Source organism: Crocuta crocuta, unplaced genomic scaffold, assembly GCF_008692635.1.
Source record: "Crocuta crocuta isolate KB4526 unplaced genomic scaffold, BGI_CrCroc_1.0 scaffold363, whole genome shotgun sequence".
Classification (NCBI taxonomy): Eukaryota; Metazoa; Chordata; class Mammalia; order Carnivora; family Hyaenidae; genus Crocuta; species Crocuta crocuta.
Genome location: NW_027531626.1, coordinates 838,450 through 864,019, shown reverse-complemented (window position 1 = coordinate 864,019; position 25,570 = coordinate 838,450). Strand labels below are relative to the sequence as shown.

The window sequence follows — 25,570 nt, the reverse complement described above, 5'->3', positions numbered from 1 at the left end:
AGGAAGGAAGGAAGGAAGGAAGGAAGGAAGGAAGGAAGGAAGGAAGAAACTGAACTCAGACAGCTTACTCACTAGTCACCTCAGTTGTTAAGTGGCAAAGCCAGAATGTGAATCCACACTTACTGGAAAAATGGGAGTGAGGGGGGAGTTGGCAGAATAGGGATGTAGAGGTGATGCTGCATGACCCAATCTCCTTCATCACCTAGTTATCTGACTAGTGCTTATCTGAAGCACTTACAGCTAAGAATAGATATCCTTTATTTTACTCTGAACCAAAATAAAATGAGTCTGAAAAAGAAAGTGTTTTATTCTATATACTGTCAGCCCTTTTTAAAGAGATTCTCTGGACTCAGAGTAAGCCGAGATGTACATGTCTTACTTTAAATAATTTTTTTAATTTTTTTTTTGAGAGAGAGAGAGAGACAGCGTGAGCAGAGGAGGGTCAGAGAGAGGGAGACATGGAATCTGAAGACAGGCTCTAGACTCCAAGCTGGCTGTCAGCACAGAGCCCAACGCAGGACTCAAACCCACAAACCGTGAGATCATGACCTGAGCCGAAGTCGGACGCTTAACCGACTGAGCCACCCAGGCGCCCCAACATGTCTTACTTTAAAAGACAGTCATCCAAACATGAACTTCTCACAACGAAACTCCATCGGTAGATTTCTTCCACACAATCCAAACTCAAGGAAAGCTGGAACTGATGTTATTCAATGCTCTTAGTGCTTTTTATTAACTTTCTTTTCCTTTTATCTACCCACTATTCCTGTCTAGTCATTCTTCTCAGAAATACAATAACCTATTATCTTTGCACAGTTCACAAGTGACACAATTTTCCTTAGTTCTCAACAGTAAAGTAATTTTCCCTGAAAGTTCTGGATGCAAACATATCAAGGGATGTAAAACTTGGCCAAGCTTTTTAAAAACCTCTCAGTAACTACAGAAAGGCCATTTCTGCATATAAGTAGACTTCTGACGTTGTGATAGCCCTTATAAGTCTAGGGAAGGCTGTCAAATTTAAACTGTCCTAATAACACAGAATTAAGTCATGTAAATGCCCAAAGCTGGTTGTCTGTATCTGTCTCCCCTCCTACCTACCTACCTACTTGTATGTATTCATGTGGATATTAGTGTAATTGGCTTTCATCTTCTACTTCTTCTGTATCTCATATGTTCAGGGGTCAAAGACAAATAAAAATCGGAAGATAAGCCATGGGGTTTTTTTTGTTTGTTTTGTTTGTTTTTTAAGAATTAGTTTAATCTTTAAATTCCAACAGCACGACCAATTACTTTCCCAATAAAAACACCATTAAAAAGCTGGATGTAAAGTCTAAACTTAAAAAGTTTAATATACAGTGTGGGCCAGGCAGGGCCACAGTCATACACCAGAACTCATAGCTATATGTCCAGAGCCCAGCGAACCCGCCACAGGGAAGCTCTTCAAGATCTGAGGAATTTTAGATGCCGAAAACAATCCCTAGGCGTGGGACTCAATATTATATGGATGGCTCATGAGGATCTGTTGTGGCTGGCCTTGGACATCTTTTGTTAACTAGTAAATTTAGAAGATCATGTGATGTTGGTGTAGGAGGATTTATCTTGGTGACTTTAGGATGCTGGTTCTATCATAGGTATAACTACACAAGCTAAAAACCCAGGAGAGAACTGCCAGAGAAGGAATTAAAAATAAGATGTTATAAAAAGTTACCCACCTTGGTCCTGAGAGAAAACAAACCAATGGCAACAGCAGTGACTGAGCAAAGTCTCAAGCACAGAAAGCCCAAATATCGCTCACTGGGGTCAGTGTGAACAAAGGCAAGGTCAACTATAGTAAACACACTATGTACCATAAAGCTTTCAATCAAGTGAATAATGTGTCAGAGTAAATAAATAAACAAATAAACAAACAAACAAAAATAAATAAGCAAGATGTCTGAGACAGTTGTGCTGAGAACAAAGTAAGGAATCCTCAAAAGAACAAAAAGTGGATGAAAACTGAACTTCAGGAATTAAGCAAACCCTGGAGCCGTATTCTGACCTGAAGCTAACTACCAAACCTTGGGATCCTAGAATTCCATTTTTATGGCTGCAAGGAACACGGAAGACAAAAGATGAGGCCTGGACCCACCCAAAGTAGTTGACCCAGCAGGAGACTCCATTCAAAGTTGAGACCCAAAGAACTGTGTCTTCACTTGAAAGGTTAGTAAAGGAGGTAAGTCTGTCATACAGAAGAGGTTGGCAAGAAAAATGGCACTGGAAACCGCCTGGGTGGCTCAGTCAGTTAAGTGTCTGACTTTGGCTCAGGTCATGATCTCACAGTTCATGGGTTCGAGCCCCGTTTTGGGCTCTGTGTTGATAGCGAGCTCAGAGCCTGGAGACTGTTTCAGATTCTGTGTCTCCGTCTCTCTCTGAGCCTCCCCTGCTCACGCTGTCTCTCTCTCTCTCTCTCTCTTTCAGAAATAAACAAAACATTAAAAAATTTTTAAAAAGAAAAATGGCACTGGGACAAGGGAAAAAAAATTTATCCGAAGAATTTATAACTGTAAGCCAGCCTTTACACATTTGTGACATCATGTCTGAACAGGAAAGCACTAGCCAACTCCAACTCATTTCCTCTAAAAAAATCCTTTTCTCCCTGATCTCTATATTTCTCAAGCTTACTTCCTACTGCTGCTCCTCCAGTGTCCCATCCTTCTCCTGCCTCTCTCCCGTCCCCAACAATCTCCCTCTCTTTCATCCTATGACTGTTAATAAACATCTACCAAACTATTATATATGCTTAGAAGTACACTAGGTCCTACAGCAAGGTTTAAGCCCTGACCTTCCCTAACAAGAGATGAGGGAAAGGAGAACTAGGAAGAGAAGACACGTAACAATTATTTAATATTTCCAGTTACTGTGAAGTGGAATTGAGTGGTACTGATCATAAATACCCAAGAGGGCACATCACTAAGACTGGGATAGTTGAACAAAACTTTTCAGAAGGGCGGGGCTGGAAAGACAGGTAGAAATTTCGCTACAATTCACTTCTAGACCGAAAGGCTCTCAAAAGAGGGGTCCACGTGGGTCTTGTTCACTGCTCTACGTACCACCTATCATAGACGGCGCTTAGTAAGTATCTTAGGAGTGCACAAATATTTAAAAACCCTTTGGTGGCTGCCAACAAGATGGAATCCAATATCCTAGGGACCTAGCTCCTGCCTACCTGTTCAACCTCATCACCTGACACACAAGCCACCCTCACACTCTGCTCCAGCCATTCCGAACTACTGGAATTCCCAAATCCACAAGGATGTTTCAAGTCCCTGTAGTTCTCTTGGTACATGTTATATGCTCTTTCCAACTTCCCCTAATAAAGTCTTACTCAATTCTTCAAGAATCGGTTCAAGCATAAGGCACTTTGTGAAGTCTTCTCTGATCTCAGGTTTAGATTAACCACATTCCTTCCTTTACTCCTCCACCTTTATGCCTTTTTTCCTACTCATATTTTTGCCCCTGCCCCACTAAGTTAATCAATATCCCTAGCACCCAGCACAGTGACTGACACACAGCAAGCATTTTAAAACCAACTGGTATGAAATATCACACTCAGTAGAAAATACAAAATCAAAGATAAAACCTGGAATATTTAAAGACTTTTCTAGTCAAAAACAAGTGACATGATGTACATGGTATTTAGGAAAACCAATCTGGTACTAATGTAGAAGGCCAAGAAAGAGCCTACAAGTCAGGGGTAACCCTTCAAATGTGAAATGATAGTGACAGGAGACTTAAGTAACTGGGGGCTGATCATATAGAAAGGACAGACCTATCCTGTCATTGTCTGTTGCTCAATAGCAGTCCTGTCCAAAACTTTCCCTGACAATGTAAATATTCTCAGCAGCAGTGTCCAAAACAGGAGCTACATGTGGCTTCTGAGCACTCCCAATGTGGCTAGTGAAACTGAAGAACTGAATTTTTTATGTCATTTCATTTACTTATTTAAATTTAAATAGTCACAAATAGCTGGTGGCTGCTGTATCAGATAGCACAGCTCTGGCCAGCAGTTACAAGTGACAAAATCACAGATGCTTTTAATTAGTAAAAGGATGCACTTTGCAGCAATTATGGATCCTAACAACGGAATGCATTCTCTCTCAAAGTAATTTCGCAAAGTGCCCGAGGAAAGAGGAAATAACTCTTTCGGCTACAACCTTCCAATGGATTCCAGCATCAGGATGAGCGGAAAGCTGGCCTAAGAAGAATCACATTATTTTACACCTGGGAAGGATTCAAAGAGCAGTTTACATGGAAAGAATTCTTGGTTCGGAAGTCAGATGAGTTGTCTAAGTGACAGAGGAGAATCTAAAAGCCAGATCTTAAAACAGCATGTTCTGTTAATTGTCTTGATTGTGATAATTTCACAGGTGTACACATATATAAAATGTCATCACACACTTTAAAACGAGTAAATACTGGAAGTTAATTATACTTCAAAAAAGCTATTTAAGAAAAAAAAGCACACCATATCCACTGCCCTACCATCCTCTGTCAACTCTTCAGTCTTCAGTTCTATTTCATACAGTTGTTGTGAGGAATAAACTAGTGCATATACTTAAAGACTCAGAACAGTGCTAGCACTGTAGAAATGTTAGCTGCATTAGCATTATTAGATACTAGAATTCTGCCCTACTGACCAGGTGCAGAAATGTAATGGAAAGAAGAGTGGATGGGACTTGGAGTTACAAACTCTACATCATAGGTCTGGCTATTGCGCAATGTGAGTCACAAGTCAAACTTTGTCAAATGAGTTAGTTAGCTCACCAAAATAATCTCTAAAGGTCCTTTCCAAACTAAAGATTTCAGACATGGCCTAGGATAAGAGTGGTAGGAATGGATGTACATGGGATCCTTAGGGGAAGAACTGATAAGATTTAAAAACTGGCTAGACCCACAGTATTATGGAAAACAATGAGTCAATTATGAACACACAGTTTTGTGCTTTGGATGACTCAAAGTTTAAGTAAAGAGAAGAACATGTCAACTCAGTAGACATATATTTATTATTTTAATAAATCAATAGGTTCTCCATGGAAATGAATATTCATGACCTTCTGGATACAAACGTCAACCAATACATTTAAAAGGTATGCTAAAGTCAAAAATCTCTTCTTATAAGATTATTTTAATGCTATGTTAAAATGAAATTCCTAGGGATAATTATAATTAATAAGTTTAGTATACTTAATAACACTCATTCCAAGGCATCATTTGTTTGTTAAATCAGTGCACTCTTGGTGACCAAGAGACTAATCTCTTGATCAGCTCTTTTGATGAGGAAACAATCTAACCCTAGAGTCACAGAGTTGCCTGTAAATGTTATAGCAGAACTCTTGGACAAAGCATTTCAACCTGTTTTCTCTTAGACACTAACTTCATAAGCTCATTTTCAAACAGCTAAATTACAATATTACATCTGATGCACTATACTGAATGCATTTCCGGTATGAGCTCCCACAATAAATGGTTGTGTGTGCATCTAAGCCATCTTTCAGAGAATCATGGTTTCACTGGTGTGACATCATGAAGAGTGCCTAGATCACCCTGAAGGGCATACTTTGCAAGACTCTTACTCATTTCATAGATGTGATCAGTCCAGCAAAGTTCTGCGGACCGTGTGATGGGCTCTATTCCAGTACACTGTGCTGATGTCACATTCCTGGACAAAAATATAAGATCACAATTATTCGTGAAATCCTTACTTATGTTTCATGGACTGAAAAAAAGCCTGCCAACTTTCTGATGATCCTTCAAGGGCAACATTTCAAATATAATATCCTTCTCTGGACACTGAGCAATATTTCAGTTCTAACCGACTGCCTGGTCAACATTTGGGTGAAATCCCAGAACAAAACATTTTTTTAAATAAAATTGTTTATGAAATGTTGCAGTTTAAGACTATCTGCAGACCTACTTAAACATAGCCAAAATGGACCAATTTATGACTAGATAAAATGAAAAATGTCGTTGATCAGCCTAGAGCAGCAACACAAAAAATGCTAACTTGTAAGGCAAAGTAAATGATATGCTGAAATATATTGCAGAAAGGAATCAAGTCCCCTTGGGGAATGAGTCACTTACAAGTCATATTTTCCATATCTTAGTTAACCCTTTCTGTCTGGAAACTTAATTTTACCCCATAGAACAGAATTCTCTCTAAAACATACCATATGGTCCTTCCTTTTTAAAACGGCACATAAGGGGGCGGAGGGGGCCTGGGTGGCTCGGTCGGTTGAGCATTCAACTCAATTTCAGCTCAGGTCATGATCCCAGGGTCGTGGGATCAAGCCCTGCATCGGACTCTACACTGAGCATGAAGCCTGCTTAAGATTCTCAATCTCTCCCTCTGATCCTCTCCCCCACTTGCTCTCTCTCTCTCTCAAATAAAAAAATAAAAATAAAATAAAATGGCACTTAAGGAATGTTATTTTTTCTTTTCTTAATAATAAATAATTATAGGGACAGCTAGGTCGCTTAATTTGTTGAGTGTCCCACTTCGGCTCAAGTCATGATCTCACATCCATGGGTTCGGGCCCTGCATCAGGCTCTGTGCTGTGCTGACAGCTCAGATCCTGGACCCTGCTTTGGAATCTGTGTCTCCCTATCTCTGCCCCTCCCCTGCTTGTGCTCTGTCTCTTTCTGTCCCTCAAAAAATAAAATAAAACATTTAAAAAAATTTTTTTAAGAAATAATAATTATAAACATTAGTCACTGAGCTGTGGTAAAAAATGTAGCCATAAATGCAAATTTATATAATATGGGAATAGGGGAAGAAATGTGACTTTTGCTATAACAAGTGCATCAAATTTGATTTCTATAAAAAGAAAAAACAACTCCCAGTGACATCTTTTTGGTTCACTTACCAATTTTCCATAAAAGTATAATGAAGCATAGGAAACTTTATGATATCCTAAATAGTATAATGTAATTACCTTTCTACAAAATTAAACAGTGGGCTGAATCCTGATGCAATCTTACTTCAAATGCTTTTACTATCCTCTGGAAAAGGCAACTTTTTCTCCCCATTACTATCAATGATGTTCAAGTCATCCTTGCCTTTCAAAACTTTACCCAATTTCATAAGTTAGAAGCTCATCCCCACTCTCCTTCCTCCTTTGCACTACGTTCATTTATGGAGTATGTCTCACGTCATTTCAAAAATAGGCAATGGTTGAGCCACCTGGGTGGCTCAGTCGGTTGAGCGTCCGACTTCGGCTCAGGTCATGATCTCACGGTTCGTGGGTTCGAGCCCCGCGTCGGGCTCAGTGCTGACTGCCAGCTCAAAGCCTGGAGCCTGTTTCAGTCTGTGACTCCCTCTCTCTCTGACCCTCCCCTGCTCATGCTGTCTCTCTCTCTCTCTCTCAGAAATAAATAAAAAACACTTAAAAAATTTTTTTAAAAATAGGCAATGGCATGAATGGGGGAGACTCAGTCTACACAGTTTCCATTTTAGTGAATACAGAGGAAAACACATCTGCTAAATGGGGCGTCAGGTCTTCATTTTCTCCAGAGTTCACTTTGTAGTTCATTCTGAAGAGAACTCCACCCTTAGGCAATGCTATTAGGAGAGATTCAGAGTCCATATGGCATCTAGGTAGGATCAATTTTTCTCCTAACTGCTGTAATAGTCCAGTTTTGTTTTTTTTTAAGTAGGCTCCATACTCAACTTGGAGCCCAACATGGGGCTTGAATTCACAACCCTGCCATCAAGACCTGAGATGGGTTCAAGAATCAGATGTTTAACCGACTGAGCTACCAGGGTGCCCCTATAATATTCCACTTTGTGAAAAACTCTTGTACAGAAGTTAAGTCAGATAAAAGTTGCTACTGAGATGGAGAAAAGAGGAGTTCTCAAACTTCTTCCTTAAAAGTACAAGTAGAGGGGCACCTGGGTGGTTCAGTTGGTTAAGCATCCGACTTCAGCTCAGGTCATGATCTTGCGGTTCGTGGGTTTGAACCCCGCATCGGGCTCTGTGCTGACTGCCAGCTCAGAGCCTGGAGCCTGTTTCGGATTCTGTGTCTCGATCTCTCTCTGACCCTCCTCTGCTCACACTGTCTCTCTCTCAGAAATAAATATAACATTAAAAAAAAAAAAAGCCTTATCTTTAAAAAAAAAAAATTCCAGTAGAAAGGCCTCAATAAACCTTAGCTATTGTGTATTCAACATAGGTACTAAATATTTATTATTTTCCAGCCACTATGCCAAGCAGAAAGAAGTTTAAAAAAAAAAAAAAACAAAAAACAAGCATACAAAAAAAACAGCATCTAGGAGCTCCAATCTATAGAATTTACAGTCTTAGTGAAAATAAAGATGGTTCAGTAGGCTAAATCTGCTCATAAAAATCTTTTATAATCCAAAAAAAAGCATTAAATCAAAACTATTGGTAGAAAAAAGGGAGAGTCTGTTTTTCAGTTCTGTTACTTAAAAAATACTATGGTATAGGGGCGCCTGGGAAGCTCAGTCAGTTGAGCACCTGATTTTGGTTCAGGTCACGATCTTATGGTTCATGAATTCGAGCCCCACGTCAGTCCCACTGCTGATAGCACAGAGCCGGCTTGGGAGCCTCTGTCCCCTCCTCTCTGCCTCTCTCCTGCTCACGCTCGCTCTCTCCCAAAATAAACAAATGTAAAATATATATGTATAGTATAGAAAAAACACTGTAGAGAAATATACAAAAACATTGTATAGAAATTGTATAGAAAAAAAACACTGTATAGACAAGTAAACTCCACTGTGTTTCCCTCTCTCTCGACCCTCCCCTTTTCACGCTGTCTCTATCTCTCTCTCAGAAATAAATAAAATGTTAAAAAAAAGTAAACTCCATACCTGTAATAAAACAACGAATCTATCATATGTCAGGTTTACATCCCATAGCAGAATATATGTGTGTGCGTGTGTGTACCTATTTATTTATTTTAAAAATATACATATTTTTTGTACAGACACACACACACACACACACACACACACACACACACAGTTTGATCTAACATGCCCTTGCTTGTTGCACAGCTGTGCATTACCTAAAATCCTTTTTTTGTTTATTTTGGTTTTTTTAATTTTTTTTAATGTTTTATTTATTTCTGAGAGAGAGACAGTGTGAGCAGGGGAGGGTCAGAGAGAGAGGGAGACACAGAATCTGAAGCAGGCTCCAGGCTCTGAGCTAGCTGTCAGCACAGAGCCCAATGCGGGGATCGAACCCACAAACCGTGAGATCATGACCTGAGTCAAAGTCGGACGCTTAACCAAGTGAGCCACCCAGGCGCCCCTACTATACTACACAGATGTACCCTTGAAGGAAAAGGACTCCAGAAAGGCGTAGGAGCTTCCTGTAATGCATGTCAAGGGTCACTGTATGCCTTCATGAATGTGCTACTCCACCAAGTACAGATCACTGCTTACCCACCCAGGTGATGGAAGCCACCGCCTCCCCCATGCAGCCCTCCTTATCCATGGGGACAGGTCCCAGGACCCCAGTATATATGTGAAATCCAGTGGTACTGAACCCTTTTCTCTCTCTCAAAATATCTTACTTTGCTCACCCTTCTCTGAGATGATGTGAGATGATAAAATGCCCGCGTGATGAGAGGAAGTGAGGTGCGTGGTGCAGGCATCGTGATGTAGCATAAGGCTTCTGCTAACCTTCTAACAGCAGGTCAGAAGGAGGGTGATCTGCTTCCAGGCCGCAGATGACTGCAGGTAACCGAAACCATGGAGGTAGAGACCGTGGAGAAGGGGGAGTACTGTACACACATATGCACGTGCGTACGTACTCACGCCATACACACTCTTGCTGTGGTGAAAGGATTGTGGGCTTTGTAATCAGACACACCTAAGGTCGAACCCCTTCTCTGTAACTCTGAAGTCTGTAACCAAGTCCAAGTTCATCTGTGTTCAAGTATTCCTTCACTACGAGAGAATCTGGTTTTGTTTTACTTTGTTTGGCAACTTTCGCCAAGAAGAATGATTCCAAAAGCCCAGGGAAACCAAGTGTCAAGGTACCCAAGAGGCTTCTCTTTTCAAAATGCTTCCCTAGGGAACGTGCAGGGCTTCTAGAGCAGAGGCTGTGGGAGGCACTGACAGAGGTGCGCGCTTTCTACTTTCATTTATACTTTTGGCACTTTTGTGTGTGTATATAACATATTATAATAAAAAGTAATATAAAGTGTAAAAACATCTCTCCACCTATTGTCATCCTCAGGAAAATGTATTTTCTACCAAATGGGAAAAAAAACAAAGGCTTTCTTCATGTACTTGATAAGACAGAGGATAAAGAATGTTCTATTCTGCATGTCATTTGGCACAATTTACTCCATTAGTTAAGGAATTTTCTAAAAGAAAGTTTTACAAAGAGGCTTCTCATTAAAGCACAGGAAAAAAATTAAAATACTTGTAAGCAATTTGTGATATAATCATGGTGACCTACATAAAATGAATCACTTTCTAAATAGGTAATATAAATTACGGTGATGACTTCTTTTAAAATTGAAAGGTGAAAAGAAATTCCATAACCTGACACCCTAATAATTTGTGATATTCCACATCCAGAAATAAATGGGAGAAAAAAAACCCTCATCAATCAAGAAGTTACTGTTACCTCTAAAAATCTAAACAGAAAAGGAACGTGTCAGCTGAGAACTTGGCAGGGAGCTGCGTGCCCGCATCAAACAAAATCGGCTACATACCTTCCCGGATGCAGTCTCCAGCAAGAGCAAAGAGCTGCGGTGAGCGCTCCTCAAGCAACTGCTGGTGCAGACTCACACATCTCAGCGTCCACCAGGGCAAGCTCTAGGGAAAGAAAGTCCAGGTAAGCTGCAAGTAAAGGCCCCTCTGGAAAGCAATTTTTACATTACTTAAAACCAGTGTTTAGAATATTTTTTTTTTAACATTTGTGAAATTAAACTTATTCTTCAACAAACTCATCCGCCCACTGCTCTGTCATTGGTAAGAATACCCAAATCCGCTTCTCCCTCTTGTGCAAGAACAAGCCCTCAGCTCCACTCCCTCAGAGCCTGTATTTTAAGGCAGCTGGGCTCCCTGATGCCATTTGGAACTTACCATCTCCTCCTTTAAAATCCCTGCTGCTGTCAGCACCCTTCTCCTCCGTGGCACCCCCTCCACGCCATAAACCAGGCAGCAATTCAGCCGGGAGAACTTCAGCAAGAACCCCCTGGAGGCAGGGGGTGTGGTGGGCGTAGGGGGGCAGTAGTGTTTTCCCCGCTCTGAACTTCTAGCATATTCTTTGTACCACCTCCTTCGCAAACACAGTCCACTGCATTCACGTAGGTCATCCCTAGCTTTCAGCGCTGCCCACCATCTACTCAATAAGGTAAGAAATCACGTCCTGCCCATGTCTAGAGCCTCCTCAGAGCAATATATTTTGCACAAACTACCCTGTAAGAAATACCCTGGATTCAAACATTCCCCAAAACTAAGACAATTCCACCCCCTGTGAGACCCTTCCACCAAGCCTTCTCCCACGAGTGTGGCACACGTTGGTCTCTCCCTTCTCTGAACTTCTACACAGTTCCTAAAAGTTAGCACCACATTGGGCAGCTCTTGTTTTGTGTAACTCTACCTGGTCCAAACATTCTTGAGGATAGAGACTGCATTTCATACATTGTCTGGACTATGGCTGAGAACACAGGTTTTTCTCTATTGTGTAATGCTATTCTTACTTGATCACTATTTCAAAAACACTTCATCACTGGGGCCCCTGGGGAACTGAGTCAATCGGGCATCTGACTCTTGACTTTGGCTCAGGTCATGATCTCATGGTTTGTGAGCTGGAACCCCACGTCAGGCTCTGCACTGACACCACAGTGCCCACGTGGAATTCTGTCTCTCCCTCTCTCTCTACCCCTCCCCCACTCATGCTCTCGGTGTCTCTCTCAAAAGAAACATTAAAAAAATAATAAAAATAAAAATACTTTGATCCTTATTTTAAAAAACGAACAGAAAACAACAAACAACAAAAAGCCAATACAGAAGCATGAAGAGTGAAAGTCTCTCTTCTGCTGCTTCAGTGCCATTCTCCTCCCCTGGAAAGATCCATGACAAAGGTTTATAATCTTCTGGATCTTCCACTATGCACACATGAGTATATGTGTGCATGTGTGAAGAGTGTATGGGTGAGTGTGCAAGTCAGAAGTATTAGATATTTTTGATAGGTTCATTAAAATATCAAGTATGATCATGCATTGAATCATCTAAAGTATAATAACTATGCCACTTTGAATATACTGCATGAAAGTATAAAAAATTAATTTTTCCTTTTTTTTTTTTTTTAAGCAATACCTACTGGGGCACCTGGGTGGCTCAGTCGGTTAAGCATCCTACTTCTGATGTTGGCCCAGGTCATGACCTCACAGTTTGTGGGATCCAGCCCTGCATGGGTGCGGGTTCTGTGCTGACAAAGGATGGAGCCTGCTTAGGATTCTCTCTTTGGACATGGCCAGTCAAAGAGACTGACTGCCCTTTTAAAAAAAACCTATGACATCAGATGCTGAACCTTTAAGAATCAGATCTAGGGGCGCCTGGGTGGCTTAGTCCATTGGGTAGCCGACTTCAGCTCAGGTCATGATCTCACAGTTTCGAACCCTGCGTCAGGCTCTGTGCTGATAGCTTGGAGCATGGAGCCTGCTTCAGATTCTATCTCCCTCTCTCTCTCAAAAAATTAATAAACACTAAAAATAAATAAATAAATAATTTTTTTAAAAACGACTATTTAAAAATAAAAATCAGATCTATAAATTAACTCTTAACCCGAAATCTTTATTTGGGGTGAGAGGGAGTGCGAAAAAAATAATGAAAGCATAACCTGTTTTTCTACTAGAAAATAAAAGTGCCCTTTTCTGTTTGCCAAGAGTTGCTTAACAGAAAATCTGAGGCATTAATAAAAAAAGAAACTTGAAGCCTTGCTCTAGTTTCTAGATCCTGTCTGATTTTAGCGCTTACTACAGAATGTTCTAATTGGGAAGTCACACTAGTCAATAACCTTCTAGAAGGCAGGAAGCATAAGTGTACTCAAAAGTCACCCAATAAATCCTTGCCAGCTTGGTCCATTTTCAAAATAACTATAAATAAGGGAAAACTGATATTCCAGAGAAATTAACTAGCGAAACGTCACGCGGCTGTTAAGCAGCTGAGCCAGACAAACTCTAGTCTGACTTCAAAGCCAAGACTGTTTTTCCTCAACATTTACATATTACTAATGCTAGTCTATATACTTCACAGGTTGAGGTTCAGGGAAAACCACCTTCTCTTAGAGTCCCACAAAAATATCATTATAAACAACTTGATACATTCTTTATGAGTAAGCCTATTCAAAGCTAACTTGAAAAGGTTAAAATTAACTTGTATAAGTACGGGGACACTTCTTTACTATTTTATCTTTATTTATCAAAGAAGTCCTTTTTATATCATCATTTAGAAAAATGACATGAAAGACCCAACGAGAAAAAAACACTCATGTTTTCAGCGCAGAGGGATCGTCGCACGGTGATGCATAACAAGAAAACAGGGTCGTAAGCCCAAGTCAAAAGCTGTTTGTGCCTGCCAAGAAATTCAGAAAACTTATCTCTCCAACCCCACAAAGTATGACATCTGCAACCAGTGTTCACATATTTACTTGTTCTCCTAAGTTGACAGTACACATATCTTTTTTTTTTTAAAGATGCTGAACATACATGCTGAGGAAAGTTTTCCACCAACAAAATTTAAAACTGTCTCACTCATTTACAACTCTAGTCTCACTACAAGGAAAGTAATGCCATCTGGCAGCCCCGTGACTCAGTGATACGTTCCTCAGAGCCAAATACTAGTCATTCTACAAGACAGCATTTCACTCAGATCAACTCTAGAACAATTCTTTTACTCGAGCTAACACGGCTAAACAAAGACAGGCCTTATATCTACTCTAACATGTTAAAATCCATCTAGTAAAACCCCTTCCAGTATAGGGATTCCAATCCCTCTGGCTTTCATGACAGTCACTGAAAGAGGCAAAACTTGCCTTCTTACCTCTTCTTTGCCTAAAATGAAATACCTGGGAAAATAAGCCCTTAAACAGTACAGCCCAAGTCTACATTTTGCCCACTGAAATACTGTGTCTCTTAAAAATCTTCAGCCAACACTTAGAAATCGGGGAGGTTTCACATAAAATTTAGATCTATCATTTCTGGTGACATGAGTCCACATCCTCAAGTTGCCACAATTAGGACGGGAGTCAGCAAACATACAGTCTGCAGGCCAAATCCACCCCACTCCTGTTTTTGTACAGCCTAAGAACTAAGTACACTTTTAACATTTTTAAAACACTGGAAAAAAAAAAAAAAGAATATTTTGCAACATATGAAAAGTATATAAAATTTCAATTTCAGTGTCCATAAATAAAGCTTGATTGGTTCAGACATACCCATCCATTTACAAACTGTCCACAGCTGCTTTCAGAGCACAGCGCAGCCTGAGGAGCTACAAGGCACTCCGGACATGCGGTGACCTTCACTAACCCTCCAAAGACTCATCTGTATCTCTCTTGTCACTCCAGGCAGCAGCTCAGCTGGGAGAACTCCAGCAAGAACCTCCCAGAGGCAGGGGGTGCGGTGGGTGTAGGGGGGCAGTAGTGTTTTCCCTGCTCTGAACTTCCAGCATAATCTTTGTATCACCTCCTTTGCAAACACAGTCCACTGAATTCACGTAGGTCATCCCTAGCTTAATGCTGCCCACCATCTACTCAATAAGGTAAGAAATCGCGTCCTGCCCATGTCTAGATCCTTCTCAGAGCAGTATGTTTTGCACAAACTACCCTGTAAGAAATACCCTGGATTCACTCTCTTGTCACTCCTACAGCATCGTGGCTTTCTGTGAGTATGAGCAGGTCTTCTCACTAATGTATATGTGACCTAAAGAAACAACACAAAAGACACTCAATAATTGCTCTACTAAATCCAACGGCAATAATGAACCAAGGTAGGATGTGAGCCAGGAAACAGTAATTAGGATCGACTGCAAGAGTACTAAAGTCCTGCCTACTGCTCATTATCCCTACAGGAAATTCATGAAAGACCATGAAGGATGTTTTCAAACCTTGAAGATTGAGAGAATCAACATTTATATATGCACCATACATCTATACAATCCTTTTAAAGGGATTATATAATAATTTAAATATACTCTCATTCTATATTAGATAAATCTCACAAAAGGAGAAAGTTTTTTTATTTTCATTCGATTTTAATCTTCAGATGTTTTTAAGTTCATTTATTTATTTTTGAGAGAGAGAGAGCACACAAGTGGGAGGGGGTGCGGTGGAAAGGGGTGGGCAGAGAGAGAGGGAGACAGAGAATCCAAGCAGTCTCCAGGCTCTGAGCTGTCAGCACAGAGCCCTTTGCAGGGCTCAAGCTCACACAGCATGAGATTATGACCAGAGCCAAAGTCAGACGCTCAACTGACTAAACCACCCAGGCGCCCCTGTTTTCATTAGATTTTAAAATGATACACCTAAAAATTTAACAATAGAACTCCCCTAGGACCCAGCAATAGCACTGCTAGGAATTTACCCAAGGGATACAGAAATGCTGATGCATAGGGGCACATGGACCCCAATGTTCACAGCAGCACTCTCAACAATAGCCAAAACATGGAAAGAGCCTAAGTGTCCATCAACTGACGAATGGGTCAAGAGGATGTGGTTTATCTATACAATGAAATACTACATGGCAATGAGAAACAACTGAGGGCTGATGGGGGTGGGGAGGAGGAGAAGGGGGGTGATGGGCATGGAGGAGGGCGGCACTTGTGGGGATGAGCACTGGGTGTTATATGGAAACCAACTTGACAATGAGCTGTTAAAAATAAATAAATAAATAAATAAATAAATAAATAAATAAATAAATAAATAAATAAATGATACACCTAAAAAAGACTTAGAAAACACACGAAAACACTGCCAACCCTGGGTATGAACCACCTGCCGTCTTTTCTTCCCTTACCTGAATGGCTGTCAGTTTATGTCTTACATTCACTAGAATAACTCGTGCTAATAAGAGCAGTATGGGCTTTGAGGTCAGGCTGTAGACTGATTCTCCATCTAGAATAAGCAGATTCAGAACAACCGCATCCAGTCCTTTGACCTGAAAAAAAAATACGTAAGCCAAGATGACATAATTTAACAAAATATTAATCTTTATAGGTCTTACAATAACACATATTTTCCAGTTAATTCAACTCTGAAACAAAGGCATTAAACTATTACACAGCAATTGGCAATGGACAGAATCATAACATTACAGACGCCCCAGAGACCTATAAACCCAGGCTGCCCTGACAGATGGCCACCTATGTGCCGGCACTTCAGAGGAATGGGGAAGTCAAGAAAGTGCTAGTACTGAAGAGGTTTCATGACTTTATGGATTTACTTACAACAAAATATCATCTCAGCAAAAAGCACCCCTACGTTAAGTACTTATATTAACACGTTTCACATATGCTGCATTAGCTGGCAAAAGTCATTACAAAGCATGTCTGCCCCATAATTCCTAAGCAAAATGGCCAGCTAGGTCTTACATACCAAATGCTGAAAGGGCCTAAAACCATGGGCCAGTGGGAACAAAAGGCTGCAAAAAAAGAGATGCATCTGAAAAATCCACTCCTGATTTTCTGTACTGGTCAAGGTGCCTGCGTTTGCTAAAACATGTGCTGTATAGTTTTGACGACTGTCACAAAACAGGCAGCAGACTGCTTCCCCATTAGAAACACGAGCTCCAAGGTCACAGACACAGGACAGTGTCCTTTTTCTGCCTCTTGTTAGTTTGTGGGTATAGTTTTTTTTTTTTTTTTTGAGAGAGAGAGAGAGAGAGAATGAGCAGGGGAGAGATAGAGAGAGGGAGACACAGAATCTGAAACAGGCTCCAGGCTCTGAGCTATCTGCACAGAGCCTGACGTGGGGCCTGAACTCACAAACCGCGAGATCATGACCTGAGCCGAAGTCAGTAGCTCAACCGCTTAACTGACTGAGCCACCCAGGCGCCCCTAGATTTTTTTTTTAACTGAAACATCATTAACTACAATATGAAATCACAGAACCCACACCTTATAGAGTTCTTGTCAGGATTAAATTAAATAATCCAAATATTGCCAGTGCCTGGCTCAATATATTGCTGAAGCATTCGATACTGGCAAGAAAGAAATAGCTGTGGGTTCATCCGCTGTCCTCCCTTCTTCGTCGGCAAAAAACTATTTTGAAGTTATTACAACTACCTCAATTTTAGAAGGAAGCAGATACAGGGGGACCTGGGTGGCTCAGTCGGTTAAGTGTCCGACTTCGGCTCAGGTCATGATCTCACGGTTCGTGGATTCGAGCCCCGCATCTGGCTCTGTGCTGACAGCTAGCTCAGAGCCTAGAGCCTGTTTCCGAGTCTGTGTCTCCCTCTCTCTCTGACCCTCTCCTCCTCATGCTGTCTCTCTCTCTCTCTCTCTCAGAAATAAACAAAACATTTTTAAAAATTAAAAAAAAAAAAAGAAGGAAGCAGATACAGATGTTGAGTGCAGTCAAAAATCACACAGGAGTCAGTGTCTGAACAGAGGGATTCCAGCCTGTTTTCCAAGTCCCAAATCAGTGTTCTCTGGAGCACCCCATGCTGCCTTCCCCACAGACCTCTTCCTGCCCCTGGGCAAGGTCCAGGGCTCTGCAAAGCCTTAGGAAGAATGCCAGCACAGGGCCAGGACCGCCTCTAGCCTTTGCACTGGGACCACTACCTAATAGTGGCGTCGCTACTGAGATACAGACTCTGGAAGGGGGCCGGATGTGGGGAGACCCTCACCATGAGTTCAGGCAGAGACCCGTGAGTGCAAGGTGTCTTGTGAGACCCCCACGTGGAGGGGCCGAATACAGCAGCAGATACACTCACTTCAGAACTTGGGAGGAGAACCTGCCTAATGGGCCGAGATTGGAGCTGCAGCCTCATCGAGTTCTCTGTCCTACAAAGACTTCAAAATAAAGACACAAGCACCCTTACTTCCCAAAGTCCTCACCAAACTGGTACAGTACAAGAAGATATGACATGCCTTTAAGGAAAAGAATATGCGGGGCACCTGGGTGCTTCCATCAGTTAAACATCCCACTTCAGCTCAGGTCGTAATCTCACAGTTCGTGAGTTCGAGCCCTGCATCAGGCTCTGCGCTGACAGCGCAGAGCCCACTTCAGACCCTCCGCCTCCCTGTCTCTGCCCCTCTCCCGTTCTCCCCCACTCTCGCTGGCTCACTCTCAAAAATATGTAGACATTTAAAAACAGAAAAATAACCTGTATTCTAATCACTTTGAAATGAGAAACACATCTAACCATTCTAACAGAAATTTAGATCATTCTCTTGCAGATGAAATCCCTAAAGAGAAGCAGCAAAGGAGTAATTCAGTAGGGTAACAAATGTAAAATTATACTAAGAGGTAGAGAGAGCCCATGAAATACCACCTGGGTATGATTACCTCTGATACTCAAAGGCAGGGATGGGTTACTAAATCTCCTACTCTTCAATTCAAAACTCTCAGGAGATGGTAGTAACAAGGCAAAAAATAAATAAATGAGTAAATGTATAAATAAATACATTTTTATTCCCAGCACTACCCTGCATCATCATGAGAGAAATGAAATGTTTTCCTATCTTCTGCTTAAGTAAATCAGCCTCTGCCTACACCTGAGATATGACAGTGATATTACAACTGAGTTCTCAATGTGTTTCCAGAAGTTTCGGGAAATGGGCCACTTTGAAATAGGCTTGTTTAGGGGCACCTGGGTGGCTCAGTCAGTTAAGCATCCAACTTCAGCTCAGGTCATGATCTCACAGTTTGTGAGTTTGAGCCCCACATCAGGCTCTCTGCTATCAGCACAGCTCACACACTGCTCCAACATGGAGTGCTATTCTAGAGACTGGTTAGCATCAGAGGTCAGAAAACAGTGTTAAAAATGACAAGGCCATGCCACCATAAGGTAGTGGTCCCAGTCTGAAGGCTAGAAGGGATCCTGACCCTGTATTTGCAGCCTTGCTAATGCTTAGCATAGCCCTGAACCTTGCTGAGGGACAGGAAGAGATCTGTGGGCAAGAAAAATGAATTAAGCTTTGGTCACTACATTCTATGACCATAAAGTATATTCACAAACATCAGTGCTTCACAAGAGCCAAAAATCATGAATCAGCACAGGAAAATGGCAATATTCATGTGTTTAAAAACTTCAACTCCCCTACCTTCCAAATTCTCAGATTGCTAGTAAACAGTATAAACTGAGTATTTCTTTTATATTTTTTAAGTTTACTTATTTTGAGAGACAGCACGTGCAGGAGGGGCAGAGAGAGAGCACGAGAGGGAGAGAGAAAGAGAGAAAGGGAAAGAGAGAGAGAATCCCAAGCAGGTCCCAACTGTCAACGGAGAGCCGGATGCAGGGCTCGAACTCCCAAACCATGAGATCATGACCTAAACCAAGACCAAGAGTCAGATGTTCAAAAGACTGAGCTACCCAGGGGGCCCCTCGAATATTCCTTTAAAAACTACCTGATACAAACAAATAAACAAACAAAAACAATCTGACATTACCAAGAGTTGAACATGTGTATACTCTAGGGCATAGCGATTCCACCCACGGAAATATATACCACAGAGAGGCTTCCCAACTCCCTGCTGGGATGAGTTTACAGGTGTGTTAAAGATCATCTCCTCAGCCCTCAGGGTGCCTAAATAAAGCCCAAGGGCCTCCTCCATTTAACACACTGCATCAAACAAACACTGTCATTTCTTCAGTATGCTGTGCTTTGAAATTCTTGCAAATCATTACCAGAAGATATGTTCCTAATAGCAGTGTATGTAATATAGTTGGGGAGGGCGGGGGGAAGGAAACATAACTTATGTCCAAGAGTAGAACAGACATATAAATCCTGGTCTAGTCATGCAACTGGAATACTATACAACAGTAAAAGTGAATAATGGTATAATTTCAAAAATATATCACTGAGCCAAAAAAGTCACAGAAGACATACGGTTTGTGTCATTTATAAAAGTTCAAACACTGGCAAAATTAAACGGTATGTTTCCTAGAGTTACATAGGTGCTAAAACTATGAAGAAAAGCAATTGACTGATTAACACAAAATCAGAAGGGGGGTCAGTANTGAGATCATGACCTGAGCCGAAGTCGGTCACTTAACCAACTGAGCCACCCAGGCGCCCCACTTTCCTACCTTTTCAAAGGCGCAGCATATACAGAAGATGCTATTATTAGCAGAGCACAGCAGGGCCCTGGCAAACACTGCTAACAAGAGGAGACCAGTTCAAAGTCACCCCCCCAACCCAGCCCAGGCCCCTGCATACAGACACTGCAATAGTACAGGGGCTCAACATCCGGGAAACAGCAGTCAGGAAGGGAAACTCTGTTCTACAATGCTGCTAATGTTTCTCTGGCTGGGTGCTGGGAACAGAGTGCATACACTTTATATGCTTTCTTGAATGTATGAGGTAGCTCCACCAAAAAAAAAAAAAACTAAAGTCAAAGTCTCAAGGTTTCCTACAGTCTGGCCTGAATCCCATGAGTCTCATCAGAGGCTCAAAGCATCCTGTCCCCACAAACACCGTGCTCTCCTCCCCTCTGACCTGCTCACATGGCCACACCCAGACGGCATTCCCTCCTCTTCTCCACCTGTCCACGTCCTCGTCACCCTTCAGGTTCAACTCACGCTCCACTCCCAGCTAAACTGTCTGCCACATCCACTTCCAATACTGGTTGCTTTGGTTAATTTCAATATTCTTACAGTCCAAGCCTCTCATGTAACCCACGTCTGTACTGCCTTGAGCTGTTACCTGACTTTACAGGTGCTCCTACACAGGTAGAGCAGAAAGAGAACTGGATTTGGACCCAGAAAATGTGGCTTCCAACTGCCCAGCTATAAGACCTCTGACAAGTTTCCTTCACCACCGGGAGCCTCCATCTTATCTCTAGAATACCTCACACTGATAGAACACATGTGAATTAAGCCCCACTCACCCCACATAGCCATGCTCAGCCAACACTTAGGACTATGGTGAATTTTTAACCTACACCACAGGAGTGAAGAGGCAGAAACTATTTCATACATAGTAAGGGAGGGAGGGAGTTGTTCCATATAAATAGCAAAGTTCTGGGGCGCCTGGATGGCTGTCGGTTGAGCATCCAACTTCGGCTCAGGTCATGATCTCACTGTTCGTGGGTTCGAGCGCCGCGTAAGGCTCTGTGCTGACAGCTAGCTCAGAGCCTGGAGCCTGTTTCAGATTCTGCATCTCCCTTTCTCTCTCTATCTGCCTCTCTCTCTGACCCTCCCCTGCTCATGCAGTCTCTCTCTCAGAAATAAATAAAAACATTAAAAAATCTTTTTTCTTAAATAAATAGCCAAGTTCTAGAAAAGTGAAGCAGATCTCTTAAAGTCACATAATCTTTGGGATTTTAGTTTAATCACTTTGGATGAAAACCTTTGAAAAGTGAAGATTAAATTCCCTTCTTAGAGAGTTGCCTGGGTAAGTCAGTTTAGAGCATCTGACTCTGGATCTCAGGGTCATGAGTTCAAGCCCCATATTGAACATGGAGCCTACTTAAAAAAAAATTCCCTCCTTAGATATAAGATACAGCAGATCCTTTAACCTTTCAGTAATGATTTAAGACCAGGATTATGAATTTCAATTACTCTACTGCAACCTAATATAGTGACTCACTACACTCACACGTACAGCGCTAATTACCGTGGCTGTCAGATTGTGGCCACTTTTGTACTTCTCTTTCCACACCACCATCAGATTTGTTTTAATATAGTTTATTTATTTTTTTAAGTAAGCTCTATGCCCAACAGGGGGTTCAAACTCATGACCCCGAGATCAAGAGTCACACACTCCACTAACTGAGCCAGCCAGGTGCCCCTCTACTATCAGGTTATTAACACTTATCTCTAATAACTCCATTCCCTTTTCATTTGCTACTTCTAATTCTGAGAAACTAGCTAACAGAAAATAGGTCACTTTTGCTGCATAGGTTCTGGATGCTAAGGAGCCCTTTTTCTAGATCTTGAGGTGGCTAGATAAATCACAGTCACCACACTTCACTTAGAGAGCATGTCATACTCACTAAGCTCCATGCATATGTGCTGAAAAATTGCTGTGGAATTTGAACTGCATGTTCTACTGATAACATGCTGATGCCAATCAGTAATATTGTCTTTATATATGGATAATAATTGTTATCACCATGGAGCACCTCTGTGCCACGCGCTTTAAAAAAGTATCTGTAGGGGTGCCTGGGTGGCTCAGTTGGTTAAGCGTCTGACTTCAGCTCAGATCATGATCTCACAGTTCGTGAGTTTGAGCCCCACGTCAGCACAGAGCCTGGAGCCTGCTTCAGATTCTGTCTCCCTCTCTCTCTGCTCCTCCCCCGCTCATGTTCTGTCTGTCTCTCTCTCAAAAATAAAAAAAAAAAAAATTAAAAAAATTAAAAAATAAATAAAAATTAAAAAGTATCTGTAATATAAAGGAAACCATTCGTGGGATCCATTCATAAGCACAGCAGCACAACTTACCTGCAACAAAATTACACAGATTTCCAGTTTTGCTGCTTTGCCAAAAAGATCCTTATGTAACTGTGGTAATATCTGCACCTGGGCGACTAGCGCTGGTGCCTGGGCTTTAATAAAAAGAGCAACTAAGAGTGCTCTATAAATGGGGAGAATTCCACAAGGAGTCTGAGACTGACGATGGAACTTCTGGAAATACCTAAAAATCTGACCAGTGTACAAGCATTCTTAGCAGGCTTTGTACAAGCTACACAGTCATGTCTTTTCCTACCTGCTATTAAGTCCAGGTTATAAAGACTAGTTCCTAAAGAAACAAAATACCACAATAGTAACTACATATGACATCTCCAAGAAGCCTACCTCACTGAATTGCTGGAACAAAGTGGATGGCAAAAAATCCTGAGGTTGTATATCAACGAGAGGCCCTGTCCAGTTACTCTGAACAAAAAGTTGCAAACTGCTTACACCGATGAGAAATATCAGTTGTTGTCTGCATGGAGGAATAAAGAAACAAATATGAACTGCTGTGTAACCACAACCAATTCCATTTCAGTTTTCTTAAGAAAAATGTAAAATATTAACCAACACTTAATGAGATAATCCAAGCATTACAAAACAAAATTTCTGAAGCCTGAACAAGTTATGCCTCAATGTCTTGGTGCCTACATAAGGCTCTTTTAAACTTAAATTAATTACAATTAAATGAAATTTAAAACTCTGTCCCTCAGTTGCGCTCCCTATGTCAAGTACTAAACAATCGCATGTGACTAGCAGACTGCCATACTGGACAGCACAGGTTTTCCAACAACTAGTAAAATCAATGTCTTACACTGTCAAGACCCTACTAAATGTACTCAGTCTGTTTCTCTATGAAAATTTCAAATAAAATTCTACCTTTCAGCTGTGTCCAAATCTGTTGAGTAATCCAGGAACGTTACTATCTGCTTCTCAAGGTAGTTGTCAATCTTTTCTTCAGTCATCGTGGTTGAGTTAAAAATATTCTGAGTCAACGAATTTAAGAATATGGCCTCATAATTCCCTTCTAGCAGCAATTGTAGGAAAGATCCACTCTCTGCAATATAAAAAATTGGTCCAATAGTCCAAAAGAACCATTTTTTTCAAATTGTAAATGATGACACCATTAGGTAAATCTACCATTTTAATACGCAAAAAAAAAAAAAGGATAACCTTAGAATGCTTACTATACTTTGATCACAAAGCACTGAACAAATTGCCATCATTCTGCAAACATCACCTCTTCTACAATTTGCAGTTCATCCGTACGATGAGAAGCAAGGTAGAAGCTGGACCCAGGAATAGTAGTCCTCATTAGTAAGTACAGTAAAACCTTGGTTTGGGAGCATAATTCGTTCTGGAAACATGCCTGTAATCCAAAGCACTTGTATATCAAAGCAAATGTCAAGAACCATTGGCTCAGTTGTGATCACGTGGCATTCGGTGACACAATGACATCGTTCATTCATCAAGTTAAAATGGATTAGAAATGTTTACTCATCTTGCGGGAACACTCGCAGAACTAGTTACTTGCAATCCAAGGTTTTACTGTATTATCACCCTTCTGTTGGGAATTCAAAAAGATTCCTACTCACAAGAGAAAAGTTTCCATAAACAGGGGTCTAACCTTTCATAACCTGGCTCCTCCTACCCACACTATACTCCATGAGGAACAGCTGGTTCACTCGTTATTCCCCTAACATCCCATAAACATCCCTGTGATTTCTCCTGCTAAGCTCTTCTCCACCTGTCTTATCCTTCAATCAAAATTCAGCTCAAGCCTGACTTCTTCCCTGAAACTTTCCAGGTCACCAGACTTCAAAAACTACCTTTCTCCTGAAGTGCCTATTGCGTACACACCACTTATATACTGTCCTAAATTGTTATTTCTCTTCTGGATCCACCCTAAATCCCACAAGCAGATGTGCCTATATCCTACATCTATCACTAGTAAATATGCCTTTTAACCCTACCTCTCCGGTAAATGTGCACCGTTCACAAGAATTACATCTTTGCTGCCTCGTTTCAGCTTTTGTTTCTCAGAAGTGGAACCCTGAATAAATTATTTAAACAGCAAAAGCTTTTAAACGTAGTATCTACATTACATGTCTAGTACAAGGATTAAATGACTGAATGAAAGTTAAGGACTTAGAAAAGTAGCTGACAGGGGCACCTGGGTGGCTCAGTCGGTTAAGCGTCCGGCTTCAGCTCAGGTCATGATCTTGCAGTTTGTGGGTTCAAGCCCCGCATCAGGCTCTGTGCTGACAGCTAGCTCAGAGCCTGGAACCTCTCTCTTCGGATTCTGTGTGTGTCTCTCTCTCTGACCCTCCCCCGCTTGCATATTGTGTGTGTGTGTGTGTGTCTGTCTGTCTGTCTCTCTCTCTCTCTCAAAAATAAATAAAACATAAAAAAAAAGTAGCTGACATCGCCATCGTTGTCATCACTGAACCTAGGCAGTGAGAAGTGCAGGGTAAAGACAAGCACAGAGCCCAAGGACCCCACCCACTACATCAAGGATGCCACAATCCAAAGCCTTCAGAAATCAACTAGATTTGGGCAAAAAAACAAAACATAACAAACAAGGAAGACTGAGAACCCAGCCGCCGCCACTCTTTCTCCTCACAGTCCACACGCTGCCCGAAGTTCCTGGCAGGTTCGCCTTTCTCACCTGATTCGGCTACTCCCTCCTGCTTCCATTGCTGCCGCTCAGCCTCGGTGGAGAAGCCCCTCAACACTGCCAGCTCCGGTACCCACATGTCCCTGGACGCCCCTGCAGCGCAAACAGGTTCCTACTAGGGTCACACAGGAGTCAACTGAAGAAGGTGAAAGAAGGAAGGTACAAAGACGCCGAAATCCAGTGGTGACAGTTCCTGTGAATACACCCGCAGCCTTAGAACTCCATGTGCAGACAGAAGCACACGGACGCGGCCATGACAGC

The 25,570-nt window shown here is 41.6% G+C and overlaps 1 protein-coding gene across 2 annotated transcripts in view; it reads right to left on the bottom strand.

Annotated features, from left to right (window-relative positions):
- Nucleotides 1-25,570, bottom strand: part of TTC27 (tetratricopeptide repeat domain 27) — a 186,065-nt gene extending 160,495 nt beyond the window's left edge. For both annotated transcript variants that reach the window (XR_013337240.1, XM_077772789.1), the window contains exons 1-5: nucleotides 25,301-25,570; nucleotides 23,512-23,689; nucleotides 22,978-23,107; nucleotides 16,033-16,173; nucleotides 10,726-10,828 (exon numbers count right to left, since the gene is read on the bottom strand). Coding sequence is in view for 1 of the 2 variants with exons in the window: in XM_077772789.1 (XP_077628915.1) it covers nucleotides 10,726-10,828; nucleotides 16,033-16,173; nucleotides 22,978-23,107; nucleotides 23,512-23,689; nucleotides 25,301-25,388 (640 nt within the window). In the remaining variant the exon portion in view is untranslated. The remainder of the gene's footprint in view (nucleotides 1-10,725; nucleotides 10,829-16,032; nucleotides 16,174-22,977; nucleotides 23,108-23,511; nucleotides 23,690-25,300) is intronic.